Here is a 14,834-nt window from a genome sequence, read left to right on the forward strand (position 1 = left end):
GAAGAATAGTAAAAAATGGAAGGAACTCAGCTGACACTTTCTCCAGCCTACTTTGAAAGGGGGAGAAAAAGGGCCCAGTCTACTAGAGTAGAGCATTACTTGAAGGACCTGTAGAGCACAAAATCCTGTCAAGGAAAGAACCCACTAATCTGCCTGCAACTGGCCAACAAATACTGTATGTGAAATGCTCCGAGCCAGTAGACACATTCACAGTGATCCCAATGGCAAGACTGAGCATCAGAAATAAATTAGGCAAAAGTTATGCCCGGCAGCAAGGGAGTTATGTACAAAAGTCCAAAGGAAAGAGTATAGTACTTTAAGGGACCCAAAGGTGGTTCAGATGCTTCAAGGGGCTAAATGAGGCAGAGAATGTAAATAAGCCATATGGTGGCAGCCTGGTTAACCCACATAAAGCCCACTTTTCAGGATACAGAACCACCGAAGGTTATTATAGAATTCACCTAGTTGGAGTTTGTGTAACTATTGCTGGGTTTGTTCAACAGACTGATTTTTTTCCTCTGTATTTCTGGGATCTGGCACAGCACCTAATCCAGGCAATATCAAAGCTTTTTCTTTAGTTAAGCAGTCTGCGCCATCCAGTTCTCAAGTTAGACCAAAGTAGGGAAGGGAGCTTATCAGTGCTTCTCAATGGGGGTCGGGGGAGGGATTTCACCCCCAACTCCTGGGGACACATCCTTATTTGTCAAACTCGGGGAGGAGGTGCTACCAGTCTCTGGTGAGTAGAGGCTAGGGATACTGCTAAACATCCTGAAATGCACAAGAGAACCTCCACTACAAAGAATTAACCAGCCCAAAATGTCAACAGTGCCAAAACCGAGTAACCCTGTGCCTAGCCTAACTGCAGATAGTAAGGAAAATACTAAGTTCAACCCTAAATTCTGTTCCAAAAACAGACCAAAGGCGGCTAAAATTATAGGAAAATTTGTGTTCAGACTCCTCCGGATACACATCCCATCAGAGGAAAATACAACTCGTGCTGAAGGAACCTAGAAAAAAAAAAGTGACAGGGCTCAAATGAAGGGAGAAGAAAGAAGCAACTCTGTATGTAAACACTCAGTGTAGGAAGGAAAAAAAACAATACACAGGGAAGAATATGGAATGTTCCCACCAAATGCGAATAGGCCCAGTCAATGCCATTTATTATACATGTTGAACAGTCTCTGAGACCCAAGGGCTCCCATATGAAGTTTTTTTTTTTTTTCCTTTTTCTTTTTTGCATCAAACAGGTTCTTCCAAGAGCCTGCTCACAAGGAAGAAAAAAAAAAGAGTAATCCTCAATGAAATGAAACAAACAGGAAAAGCTGAACAGTCTACACATGAAAAACAAAGTTTAAAAAATTCACCAAACAAAAACCACACCAAACACTCATCCCATTTAATTTCCTGTTACATGCACTGAGGGAGCCAAGAACATCAGGCCCCAAGGCAGCAAAGCTCTGAGGTTCTAGCTCAGGCTCCCTCTATGTGACAAATTCATGCACACACGCCCGCACATACCACTGACCCAGGCAGAAATACACATGCATGCACAGGTGGTAGAGAACCACAGGGGGGTTGGGGGGAAAAGAGGGCTGGTCAAAAATGTGCCATCAACTGGACACTGGGGACCCAGAGAACCCTTCTGCTGCAGGCTAAGCAAGAGTCAAAATTAAAACAAAGGGAAAACACAGAATAAATGTAGGATGCTCAGAGAAGAGATTGGAGAGATGAAGAGGGAAAGATACAGGGGGAGTTTTGGGAAAGCAGCCTCAGAAGAGATTTTTCTTTATTGGGAATTCAGGCAGAGGTCCTGTGACTTCAGTGATATACTGAGGCTGAAGGCATATGCCACAGCATTACCTCTGCATCCTGTGCTCTCTTCCAAAGTAGAGGGAAACCACAGACACCCACCCTCTAGCCCTCCCCATTGCGGCTCTTAAGGACTTTCCCAAGTACCCCCTAAAAAATGACCCCCCCACACACAAACGAAGTTAGCAAAGAGCCAAGCACAGAAAGCCTCAGTAACTCTTCTTGGTGGAACCAAAGCCAGAGAAGCCCATCACAGCTGCCATCTCATCATCCTCCTCAAATGTCAAGTCCTCCTCAGCCCTCCTTTTCTTCTCCTTCTGTTTCTCTTTCTTGTAGGCTTTGGCCTTTTCCTCCTAGGGGGGAAATCACTCAGAATCAGTTCAGACTCCTGAGCCAAACGTTGAAAGAGACAAGTGAGTGTCAAGATTCCTTTCTATCTTTAGGAGAAAATAGTTAAAGACAAGTAAAATTTCAAGAGCAGAGGAAAAGCCACAGTAAAGATTTTAAGAAACAACAAACAGTAGTTTTAGCCTGTGAAGAGCACTTCTCAGTCCTACATTCCAGTTCATCTCTAGTTCTTAAAAAGGTTACGGAAGCAAAACCACATATAACAACTCTCACCCTGGGGCACACAGTACATGCCAGTAACTGATCTAAACGCTTTATGGAGATTATAAACTAAGATCTCTAATGGGAAAACTGAGGCATGGAGAGATTATATAACTCGCCCAAAAGTCATAGCCAGTAAGTGAAGGAAACAGAATTCTGACCCAGTCAGCCTGGTTCCATGTGCCTCGTGGGGACTAGGTGTATTTAATCCCTCCTGCAGCAAAAAAAAAAGTAGGCCCAGACAGTCCAGGAAAAAAAGGATAGGTTCACAGCCATATCCTTAAGATCACAACAGTCCCAAACAAAGACAATAAATGTTTACCCCAATATAGTGAAATTCAGGATACAACTATCCTCTGGGGGTGGGAGTGGAATGAAGAAGCCTCCTCCTGATTTGTAACACAAAATTCAAAGCTGGGGGACAAAAGATGTAAGGATAGCAGAGCCTTACCTCTTCTCTGAGCTCTTTCATTCTTTCCTCAAAATCATAATCTTTCTGTTTCTCTTCCATCTTCTTCTTGTTGACTTCAAAACGCTTCTTCACCTGATCCAAGGTGGAACGTTCCACACGCATAGACATGCCCAGATTTCGCTGATCTGGGTGGGATCAATAGTGAAAAAGGTAATGGCATTACAATATCCTCAGACCCTCAAAACGTTTTTGATATTAAAAAAAAAAAACTTCTCATAAAATACACAGCAAAAATAATTAGGACTGGAAAAAAAAACTCCCTTGGCTTTACTTGTTCCCAGAAGCAGCAGCTAAAGTTAGCAAGATGCAAGTGGTTTCAACTGCCCTTACTGAGCAAATGCACACCAACTGGGACAGCTAGGCCTTGGAGAAGACCACGGTCTGGGCTGGTTGAGAGCCTAGAATAGTGTCTCATCTTAGGGCCTCCAGAAACACTAGATAATGAAGTAAAGCACGCCCCGTACTGAAGCCACTGGAGAAATTCTCAGGCATTAAAAAAAGATCCAACTGAAACCACCCTTTCCCCTACTCCACCTTCAAAACCCAGTCCCAGCCCTATCACAAACTACCTCCAAGCCTTACGTTTCTTTCCGTTAATGTGATCCAGGAAGTTGATAGAGTCTTTCACCACACAGTCACAGACATTGCAGTAATACCTAGCAAACAGAAGAAACACCACTTGTGTCAAATCTAGCTGTAAGGATCTTAATGTTTTCAACCAACAAACTCATATTTTTAGGTAAATTTTCTTTTTACAAAGAAAGCACTTCTCATTTTCATAAAGCATTACCTCTTGAAAGAGTACGGTAGCCAACCTCCAAGATGGCCCCACAACGATCCCCAAATTCCTGGTATTCGTACCTTGGGCAGTCCCCTCCCAATTTGTACCAAGGCTGGTCTGTGACCAAAAGAATATTTCAGGATGCCTGATGGCTCAGTCAGTTAAGCATCTGCCTTCAGCTCAGGTCATGATCTCAGGGTCCTGGGACGATAGCCCTCCATCAGGCTCCCTGCTCAGCAGGGAGTCTGCTTCTCCCTCTACCCCTCTTTCTGTTCGTGCTCTCTCTCTCAAATAAATAAATAAAATCTTAAAAGAAAAGTTTAAAAGTGATGCTATAGCACTTTCAAGATTAGGTTATTAAAAAAAAAAGTGGCTTCGGTCTTTGTCTATGTCTTACTCTGGGGATGTCACTTGCTTTACTGTGAGCATCACTATGGAGAGGCCCATGAGGCAAAGAACTGAGGCCTCCAAAGAACTATCACATGAAAGAGCTTTCAATCAAATCAATCACACCCACTTACGCCTCAGATGAATGCAGACCCAGCAGACACCTTCGGTGAAGCTTTATGAAACCCTAAGCCAGAACCACAGAGGTTAAGTCTTGTCCGGATTACTTACCCATAGAAATTGTAAGCTATCTGCTGTTTTATGCTGCTAACTTTTGGGTGAATTTGTTAATTTACACAGCAACAGATAACTAACACAGAGAGAAATGATGTTAGTGGGTTTTCTAAGCAACCCAGAGACATGTCACTCACTGCTGTTTTGCCCTACTAGAAAACCTAAATGAACAAAGAAGTATTGGTAGGCAAAAGACTACAGTTCTTGCAGGACACTTCTTCCCACGGGTTATGGGTCTTGGTCTAGGAGGAAGGTGTACGATCAAGCAATCCATAACAACTACAATGTACTTTTTGCAGGGAATCTGGAACCTCAACTCCCTTTATTCACCATCAACAGCTCCCAGGCTCCATTCTAGCTCCACCTAATCTCTCCCCTCGAAATGTCCTCAGTAGTCCTTTCCTTCATTTCGTCCTCTTAAGATATTAAGAGGTAGTTACAGTGCTAATATGAAGAGGCCTACAGAGTGGTCCCTCCTAAAGACACTATAATGTTTAGTTGAGGCCTTGGGGAGGGGTGGGGGGACAAATCTAAAGGTAGAATTATAGGGTAACATGGCTGTTCTCCTGGGGCCAGAGAACCTCCTCAACACTTGCTAAAACCAACGAAGACAGTTTATTTGACCTATTCCTGGCTCCTGAGAAAGACGAAAAGTCACTCACCCTCCCATCTCAGATTGTGGCGTGGTCTTGGTAATGACAATTGTCTTCCCAAGCTTGGATTCCAGGTCCACCTTATAGTCTCTATGCCGGAGAAGCTCCCGTTTGACTGGCTGCACTGGTTTTCCTAAAATATAAAAGAGAAAGAAGTCCCTTTAATATTACAGTTCCTTAAGCAGAAAGGAAAAAAATGCATGAAACCGGAAATACAGATGTCTACTCTCATTTCTTTCTTGAGCCTGAACCAAGGGACACAATGACTACTTCTAGAAGCAGCTAGGGAGAATCTCAACATAGGAAAAATGATAAGCAATCCCTAAACTCTCTAGAGGCTTTTATCACTTTAAAACCAACAAATCTAAAAGCAAAGATTTTTATTTATTGATTAACTGAATTGAAGGGAGTTCTTAATTTTCACAAAAAGCAAACTTTTAAAAGAAAAGCAAGGAGGGGTGCTGGGTGGCTCAGTCGGTTAAGCATCCGCCTTCAGCTCAGGTCATGATTCCAGGGTCCTGGGATCAAGTTCCACATCAGGCTCCGTGCTCAGCGGGAAGTCTGCTTCTCCCTCTGCCCCCACCCCGCTCATGCTCTCTCTCTCAAATAAATAAATAAAATCTTAAAAAAAAAAAGATAAAAAAAATTAAAATAAAATCAAGAATATTCAGTAATACTTTCAGACAGGCACCCCAAGCATAACAGAAAAGGAATCTTCAGAGGGCTGGGAAAATTTTTAAAAGGGGACCAACATTCAGGAAATAACCTGTTACATACTTGGCACTACTGTACAAATTACATCAAAACTAAAAGGATTAGTGTATACAAGGTGGTGTGACAGTAAAGTGAAAGAAGAATGCATATGTCTGAAAACAGATGAAAAAACAAAATTTCTTTTTGTATAGGGGACTCCCTATCTAGGAAAGGAGAACCAACTCCCTGACACTGTACAAAACACAGAGAACAGTACTACTAACCACCAGCTGAACACAATCACACATTTCTTGGTGAGTACCCTTGCTCTTCCCAGACTATAGGGGAAGGTCTTTATTGGGCCAGTCATGTTCTACTTCCCCTTAAGTGACTTCAAGGAAAAGAGTAGCAGTAATGCACAGCAACAAAATACTCCATTTCTGTACTAAGGATTCTACTCTCTTTTCTGTACTTGAGGAAAGTAGGAAATGAGCTAAGCAAAAGGAGAGCAAGAAAGCAGAGGAAACAGAGCTGGAAAACACCTCAAAACCGCCTCACTCTATTTCCTCGCTCTCACTTTATACATTAAGAAATCAAGAACCAGGGAGGCAACACTGCCAGGGGTTACACAGGATACGAGGACATCTCATTTCAACTACCCAACCCGCTCTCCTGTTGTGACTTCGCCTCTACAATACCCGTAGCCCTTGATGGAGTAGGCACCCACCATCCTTCTTTTCTCTCTCTTCCGTGAGCCTCTTCTCGGCGAGCTTCTCATATTCATCTTTGTCCCACTTTCGGCGAAAGTCCAAGTTTTTTGTCTGTAAGGAGAAAAGCGCTCAAGATTCGTCGCTAATCATATCCGACCCCTAGAGGAACGGAGGGGACCGCGTCCACGCTGGCAAGGCGACCCCCGGACCTGTAGAGAGCGAAGACTCTCCGGACTGCACCAGGAGGCTGAGGTGGCCTCAGGACCCCAACCCGAGAGACCTCCGCGATTCCACAGACCCTGCGCCCGCACTCCACGGGGAAGGTCTTGAACCCGGGCCACTGGACCGCAAGGAGGTGTTGAGAAGCCAGTCGGGTGCAGGATATTCCGCGCTGAGAAGCCACCCCCTGCCCCCCGACCAAAGCCTCCTCACACACAACACCTACCCCGCTGCCCGACGCCATCTTCACTGCGAAGTGAATGGGAAGCCGGAAAATGACGTAAAAAGCGACCCTGAGCCGTAAAGCAAGCTTGCCCTCCAATAAGCTGAGAGTCTCGCGTTCTAAACGAGCTAAGGACTGGAGGGCTTCTAAAACAGGCTTATTGGGCCCTCCTCTGCCCCGAGGAAATGGCGCATGCGCACGGAGAGTATGAAGCAACACGGAAGTAAGGGCGCGTACAAACGTTTTTTGCCTTGGCTTTCTAAACAAGCATCGAAGTGCTGATCTGCTTCAACTCGTCTATTTTACAAACAAGGAAACGGTTCAAATCAGTGCCCTCTGATCTAGTCTAATCAATTTTGCGTGCGTTTGCCAAGAGTTTCTAAATTTTCTTTGAGGCTGAATGGGTTATCGGGAGCCTCTAGCTGCCCCATTTGCCTGTATGCACTAAAAATGTGGTCCCAACACCAGTGTTTTTAAGTTGCAGCCTTCCCAGCGCATATATAGAAATCATTTTTTGCACATTGTCTCTTTATTTGGAAGCAATGCTATCACCCTTCGCTTAACTCATCTTTTTCCTTCAGTGAAGAACTTTATAGTCATTCAATCTATAGGGCACAATTTAATCAACATGATTGGACTTGGAAAGGCCAGTCATCAGCAATGTGGTAGGGTGAAGAACTATGGCAGATGGCTCACTATATGCTGACTTCAACATGACTGTATCTCCAAGTTGGGGGGGAGGCAGTGGGGAGCACTGGGGAACTGTGACTGCTCCCTTCACTGAATACAGAAGCATCACCCCTGGGAGGTTTCTCCTAGCTCTCAGAATTCTCCAGTGTACACTCCAGCGTTTTCTACGGCCTATGCAAACCAATCTCCTGATAACAAATCACCCAAACTACTACATTTAATATTTTATTTAATATATTATCCAATCACTTCTAGAACAGCCACTTCCATAGGAGAACACGGAATATAGTCGAGCAGTAATTCTGGCACAGGAAATGGTCTCCAAAATCTCAAAAGATTAGACCATTTTGTCAGTCACCTACTAAATTCAACATTCAGGTTACTAAACAGACAGCCTCACTGTATTAAGAGTAGATGGACTAGAGAGATACCACATCAAAATGAGCACTGCTATGCCCTTAGGATAGCATCTTCGTCCTCACAAAGGAGAAAGCAGCCATTTGCCCCTTTCCTGCTGTCTCCCAAAACTCCCTGGACAAGCCAAGGGCAGGTTGTGGACAAACTTCCAAGAATCTGATTCAGAAGCCGTAGTGGTAGGTCAAGTATCTGACTTCTGATCTCAATGGTCTCAGCCTGAGGCAACTTTCCTAGAGCCTTGAGCACCTCTTGGCAGCATTCAATGGCACTTCAAATCTGCCATCTGTCTCTGCAGTTAGAGCACATCTCTTTCACATACCAGCCATCTGCACCCATGCAGAATAGCTGCTCACACTAGCCCAGGAGTCCTCAGGGCCTCCTACAGTTCTGTACCCAGAAAGGATGGAGGAAGCAGAGGAACATGTCACCCATCCTGGCCAGCAGTTGTGAAGTCCATCAGGAACTTAGTCCTAAAAGAAATATCTTCTAGAAAGAGCAGCAGATGGCAAGCAGGCAACGATCAAGACTCAGATAGTCTCTTCTGAATTTCGGCCACAAGATTTTCCCGTTTAATGGCCACCTGTAACATAAGAGAACCCTCATGTGGCAAACTATAAAGAGTGATACTAGCTTCTTAGTCACTGCTTTTCTAGATTCATTTTACCCTGCATCTGCTCCCGTACTTATATAACCAGTAGGAAGAAGTGTGGGCTTCAAGAAGGTATGCCCTCAACACTAAAGAGATTCAAACATCTGGGGCACTTGCCTGGCTCATGTGACCCTTGACTTTGGCGTTGTGAGTTCGAGCCCCAAGCAGGGTGGAGAGATTACATAAAAAATAAAATCTTTAAAAGGGGGGGGGGCGGTGGAGAGGGGTTTTCAAACACCTGATCTACGTCTATTTTGTTGGACTGGTCTCAAAATACCCATAAAGATTTCATCGGTCCTTCTGCCCACCTCGCTAATACTCACTGGTTAAAGGATTGCCTGCATGGGTCTTCATTCATCTTTAACACTATTAACCCTGGAGATATTTCCTCAGCCGTAAGACACATATTTCTTAAAGAATCTAAGAAAGGTAAAATACTTGATTCCTTCTATTTCCCCCACTCACCTCCTCCCTGCTGGCCACTGAACGAAGCTTGATTACCCCTTCCTTCAATTCTTGCTCACCAATAATGACCGCCAGTGGAATGCCCGTGTGCTCACAGTAGTGCAGCTGAGTTAGTAGTTTAGGATTGTTCTTATACAGCAGCTCTGCCTGAAAAGAGTGAAGTCAGAATAAGGGGCTTAGAAGTAACCACACTCCTCAAGCATTTCCAAAGAAATAAGTAGCTAGCCCTCCTACTAGAAGACACTTAAGTGAAGACTAGAAAGGTCTTGAGTTCCACCTTAGACTTTAGGTAGAAATGGCCACCTGAAATGGCTACACATACCTAGATGACCTGGATATAGGTTCTACAATACCTTGATCCCAGCATCCCAAAGCTCTGAAATTAGCTTCAACCGTTCATGAAGAAAGTTCTTCTGTGGTGTGGCCACAAACACTTGGGTCTCTGTGGTCCGTATCTTCTGACCAGAAGTCTGATTAAAGAGAGAAAAGAAAGTAAAACTAATAAAAAACTTCTTGTGCATCAGTAATTAAAAAAAAAAAAAAAAAAAAGACAAAAAGAATCATCAGAAAAACAGTCCAACTGTATATCCACAAACATGAGTTTTTAGTCTCCAGGCCCAATCCACCCCTACCTAGGACCTACCTTCATCCTCTGTTCCACAATGGCGAAGATTCGCTCCACCCCAATACTGAGCCCCACACATGGCACCTTGTGGCCCTTGGGGTCAAACATGCCCACCAACCCATCATAGCGTCCACCAGCAGCCACACTGCCCACATTGAGGGACTCCTCAGCCTGAGCTGGGGTCTGTAGTAGCACTGCTTCATAGATCACTCCAGTATAGTAGTCCAGTCCCCGAGCTAGGCTTAGGTCAAAAGAGATCTGTGGGAACAAGACTATAGTAAGTCCAAAAAAAGACTCAGGACCCTGAGAATCCCAAAGTTCAGCAGGAAGTCCACTCCCAACTCAGCTTACCTTCTCAGCAATTCCAAATAAAGTCAGGTATTCAAATAGCAGCTTCAAGTCCCCCAAGCCCTCTATGGCCTGCTTGTTCTGGGATAGTCTAGAATCCTGGAACATTTCCTCTACCAAGGACACCCCACCTGGGGAGACATATGGGGAGAAATCAGGTCTGTGCTCTCACACAGATGTGTTTTACCCAAATTTATTCTTAATATGCTCCAGCTAATCCTCCTCATTTTATTTAAAAAAAAATAAAAATTCTGATCTCTTATGACCAGACTCTCTTCCTCTGCCTTTGCCATCTGAAGACATAAAGTGGTTATTACACTAAGTAAAAGTGAAATTAAATTCAGGTCAGGCTCTGGCGCTTAGCTTGTCTTTGGAAAGGAGCTGTTTCAGAGGTAGAAGTTGTACACACATCCCCCTCACTCCAGTTCTCTCACACAGCTCTGAAAATGCTGGTTCTTACCATGACATTGGATATAGTCACCAATTCTATCAGCCACCTCAGGAGCCAGGCCTTTCTTTGCCACCATCTCATGTCTCACATCATTCCAAGATATCTGTGCAAACACCCAAACATTAGCCCAGTTCCAAGATCCTTCTTCATCTAACTGGAAATATCACGAGTAGCTAACACTATACTCAAAAAAGTCAGAGGCAGCTTAGGAAATGCAGCCACAGTCAACCCACTGCACAACGAATCTCAGGTCTTGCTTTGGAATATCTCCTTACCTTCCCCAGAAAAAGCTCACTTCCAGTCACCTTCTCCTTATTTTTCTCTAGGGGTACAGATTTGAGGGCAGGGCAGAGACTCTGATGTCGTCTACTGAAGCATGTCTTTTTAGTTACCTTGTCTAGTTTGTCTATTGAGGAGCAGATGGCATGGAACTTGCTTTCAGGAACACCACAGACAGCCAACATCCCATCCAAAATCCGCCGATCGTTGACCTATGAACTCAATGGAAATAACCCAAGTGCCTTGTCAATGCCCTCTCCCTCAAAACAATGGCAGTCCCTATTAGCCTGTCTCATAAAAAGGACAGGAAAAAAAAATATCATAGCATGAGTATATAGATATAGATGAAACACAACAGCTGTACTGAGAAAGTCCCAGGTCTACAGGCTTAAAGGCCGGGCTCACCTATGTTTTAGGAGAGCGTCAGGCCAAATCCAGACTTCTCCCCTCAGTCTTCAACCCTGGTCTCACCTTAATGAGAAAGTCCCCAAGCTGCAACCCACTTAGGATTTCACACATGATCTTCAAACACTCTGCATCAGGGATCATAGGGTCAAATTGACCAGCAATGTCAAAATCCTACAGCAAAGAAAAAGGGAAAAGAAAAATCTTCACTGAGCAAGCTGTTCCCAGGTTGTAACTCCCCAAACTATCAAACCATGCCGCCCACATCTGGTCACTTACACACTGGCAGAACTCCCTGTAGCGGCCTTGGACTATGGTTGGGCTCTCTCGCCGCCACACCTTTCCGACATGGTAGCGTTTCATCTTCTTCACTTTATTCATGGCCAGATAACGAGCAAAAGGGACCTCACATAAACAGGTTAAGGAGAAAACATACTGCATTCAAAGCTTAGGCCCAGTGTACGGACATTTGGGAGAACTGGGCCATTACCAATTGGATCTCAACCAATTACGGTGAAAACAAGGACGTTCTCTGCCTTGTTTCCCACTATTCCCAAGGCCTAGCAGTGCTTGACATTCAATATATATAAAGGAATGAAGGAATCCCACCAAGCAAAAGTGCAAGCTCAGTAAAAAAGCAGGGGAAGCTGGCCTACTGCCCACTGAATGAGACAGAAATGACCCAAGAACTCCAAGTATGGGCTATTCCTTCCCATTCAGATCAATTCTCAACCACTTCAAAACAGTCAAGTTTCAGAACCTGGATTTGCCTGCAACTTCTATGTCAACGTTTCTTTTCTTTTCTCTCTTTTCCTTCCTCCCTTCCTTCCTTCCTTCCTTCCTTCCTTCCTTCCTTCCTTCTTCCCTCCCTTTCTTTTCTTTCTTCTTTTTTTTAATGTCAATGTTTCTTAAAGTATAGGTTGAGGACCACCTGCCTCTTCATGACCCCTGGTGACTATTTAAAATGCAGATTGCTGGGGCGCCTGGGTGGCTCAGTCGTTCAGCGTCTGCCTTCGGCTCAGGGCGTGATCCCGGAGTCCTAGGATCGAGCCCCACATCAGGCTCCTCTGCTGGGAGCCTGCTTCTTCCTCTCCCACTCCCCCTGCTTGTGTTCCCTCTCTCACTGGCTGTCTCTCTCTCTCTGTCAAATAAATGAATAAAATCTTAAAAAAAAAAAAAATGCAGATTGCTGAACTCTACTCCACGTACAGAATTAATATCTGGGGCTAAGGGCCAGAAATCTGTATTTCTGCAATCTTCGCCAAGGGAGTCTGATACACAATAAAGGTAAATGACAGTGCTCTAGGCCAAGCTCTGCTGGCAGAATTGCCTTCTGGGAGGAACTGGAAGTAAAGGCTGCTGCAAACAGACCTACAGGATCCCAGAGGCACTGCTGTTGCTTTTGTCAAAGAAAGCCCTCTGGGTTTAGAAAGAGATGTCAGTCTCTAACACTCAGAAAGATACAGTAAGGTCATAGCGCAGGGACAGCAGCTCTCCACCCTGATCCTTCAGATCATAGATTAGCCCAGAGTCCTCTCCATACTTCTCAGTGAGCATTTCCTGCAGGGATCAAACAAAAACCACCACAGTTCAAAGGAGGAACCCAGAACACAGGCTAAAAGCTCTTTGGGAAACTGAAGGCAGGTAAAGAAATGGAGTTCCAGCACTCTCTTTTCTCCTTTTACCTTAAGCTCAAATGCTGGAGTATCTAATCTCTTTGCTCCATGACGTTTAAAGCAGCCAATAACCATATCAAGAATTTTCTCCCTCACAACCATCTGCTGGGGACTAAGATCTCTGGTGCCCTAGAAACCAAAAGCAGCCATAGTGAAAACACAGACCCAAAACAAGGCCATTTAAGACAACATCTATAATCGAAAGTCTGAAGTTGAAATCTCTTTGAGTTCAGTTGACTGAGCCTGATCAGTATCTCAAGAATAGTTAAGTTTTTTTAAGTCAGTCTTAAAAGACATTAAAAGGGATTAGGAAGAGACAAGCAGAGTGGAGGGCAGAGAGGAGGGCAGTCGTCCAAGGCACTCTAATAGGACATGGTGGGGAAAAGGGCATTACCTTTGGTGTCTTGATAATAAAATTTGATTTCTCGTGCTGTGGTTTCAGTTGGGACGTTAACACTGCCTCTGAAACCTGGCAAAAGAAAAAGGAATGTGAGATGTGCGTCACAAGACTAGCCAGACCTGGGACATCTCTGGCCCTATGGCCAGACCTGCAGAGACATCTGGCCCTGAGCAACAGTCAACCTGAACACTGTTTTATCTATTTCAATCTCAGCCTCCCTCCAAAACATACATCGTACTTGCACTATATACTTAATACACATGAGATCAGGTCTTTATCATACTTGGCGTTTTTAAATGTATACCCTGTATTTGGAGTTTTTAAATGTCTGGAAAAGTTTAAGCACCTGAGAACAATGAAGGCACAGAACAACCCACCACTACCGCCACCAACCATCTAGGAGTAGGGATTAGTATGATCTCCAATTCTTAGTTCGTACTCAAAGAGCAGAAACATGAATTTTTAGTAAGATAGCAATGGTCATTAGGCTTAGAGACATGGAAAAAGTAATCTAAAGACAGAAGAGAACAAGCCCAAAGCACACAACATGCTTGTGGAGTGAACAGGAATAGATATCCAAATTGAACTAAAAAATCAGACTGGTAGGATGCTGTAACTGAAAATTAGTAACAAAAGATCTGAAGCCTGCTGTTCATGATAGCACAAAGCATCTGCTAGGGTCTTTACCAAAGTAAAACTGAATTGGTAATTTTGTTTATTAGCAGCAGGCTGTATGCCCTTCCAGAGATAAAAGGGTGTGGCAGTTCCATATTTTGGGGGATTCTCTCCTCCAAAGAATGGCAGTTCAAGTCCACAGTCCTTCCTCTGCAATTCCAAAATCCAAAAATCTCTAAAAACCGAAAAGTGGTTTCTTGTGGGGTTTCTTTTTGAAGCTCATTTTGAGGTAAACTCTAATGTGAACTCAGTCTATGTGGGGTCTTCAGTCATCTCACTTAATGGGGATATTCATATACTTTGGTTAAGAATGTGACCCCAAAAGGTTCACATAAGGGATTGTGGACCTCTATTAAAAATGCTCCCTTACTATGTATCCGTACGTAAGTCATTTTACCTTGCAGACTGTTTCCTAAACTGTAAAACGGAAATAATCCTAACCTCTCAAAACGGCTATGAGGATTAAATGACAAAGCATCTAAAATGCTTAGCTCAGGACCGGTAAACTACTCAAAAAACCCGACTGTACTACAGGGCTGCAGGCTGCGAGTCCATGTTTCATACCTGGATATCCTGCCCCAACAGAACACTCAGTCTGGCTCACCTGGCTATGAAAATGGACCTCCCTGATGCACACAACACCGGGCGGCCGCAGGAGCCGGCTAAACAGTGAAGCCCAGGCCCTCATGTGCAGGAGTCCCAACGGGGGCATCGTGTAACAGGAAGCCGCCTTTCCGAGACAGGAGCCAAAGGACCTGGGAACGAGGCAGGTCGGATTTCAGGATTTCAGCCCACCCCAGTAAGGGTGCAGAGGACTGTAGAGGTTACCCGTAGCACCAACGAAAAGGTGGTCACTTCCGCACCTTCCCAACCCTGAGGATTAGCTCCGGACCCCTCAGGCTCCGTTTCAGCTTCAGCACTTCCGGTAGCAGACGGAAGCGGTTGTTGTGCTCGGCGGAGGCTC

At 44.5% G+C, this 14,834-nt stretch overlaps 2 protein-coding genes across 4 annotated transcripts; both read right to left on the minus strand.

The window, feature by feature from the left end:
• Positions 1-1,133: 1,133 nt before the first annotated feature.
• Positions 1,134-8,430, minus strand: ZMAT2 (zinc finger matrin-type 2). 2 transcript variants are annotated; one of them, XM_087862214.1, is made up of 6 exons: positions 8,291-8,430; positions 6,366-6,459; positions 4,955-5,078; positions 3,473-3,546; positions 2,870-3,015; positions 1,134-2,162 (listed from the first exon to the last, which is right to left on the minus strand). In XM_087862214.1, exons 1-6 carry the CDS (start codon positions 8,327-8,329, stop codon positions 2,019-2,021), a joined length of 621 nt encoding a protein of 206 aa, XP_087718340.1. In that variant the 5' UTR covers positions 8,330-8,430; the 3' UTR covers positions 1,134-2,018. The 2 variants fall into 2 exon arrangements, with proteins under 2 accessions (XP_087718340.1, XP_045650445.1); XM_045794489.2 differs by lacking the exon at positions 8,291-8,430 and adding an exon at positions 6,794-6,948.
• Positions 7,693-14,818, minus strand: HARS2 (histidyl-tRNA synthetase 2, mitochondrial). Of its 2 annotated transcripts, XM_045794488.2 has the most exons (14): positions 14,734-14,818; positions 14,475-14,625; positions 13,190-13,264; positions 12,805-12,924; positions 12,584-12,679; positions 11,399-11,524; positions 11,186-11,293; positions 10,828-10,926; positions 10,445-10,538; positions 9,988-10,115; positions 9,655-9,894; positions 9,365-9,481; positions 9,012-9,158; positions 7,693-8,477 (listed from the first exon to the last, which is right to left on the minus strand). In XM_045794488.2, the coding sequence occupies exons 2-14, from the start codon at positions 14,580-14,582 to the stop codon at positions 8,418-8,420; spliced, it is 1,518 nt and encodes a 505-aa protein (XP_045650444.1). In that variant the 5' UTR covers positions 14,583-14,625; positions 14,734-14,818; the 3' UTR covers positions 7,693-8,417. The 2 variants fall into 2 exon arrangements, with proteins under 2 accessions (XP_045650444.1, XP_045650443.1); XM_045794487.2 differs by lacking the exon at positions 14,734-14,818 and having other exon boundaries at positions 14,475-14,727.
• Positions 14,819-14,834: the final 16 nt, after the last annotated feature.

Source organism: Ursus americanus, chromosome 5, assembly GCF_024610735.1.
Source record: "Ursus americanus isolate L20-20 chromosome 5, mUrsAme1.1.p, whole genome shotgun sequence".
Lineage (NCBI taxonomy): Eukaryota > Metazoa > Chordata > Mammalia > Carnivora > Ursidae > Ursus > Ursus americanus.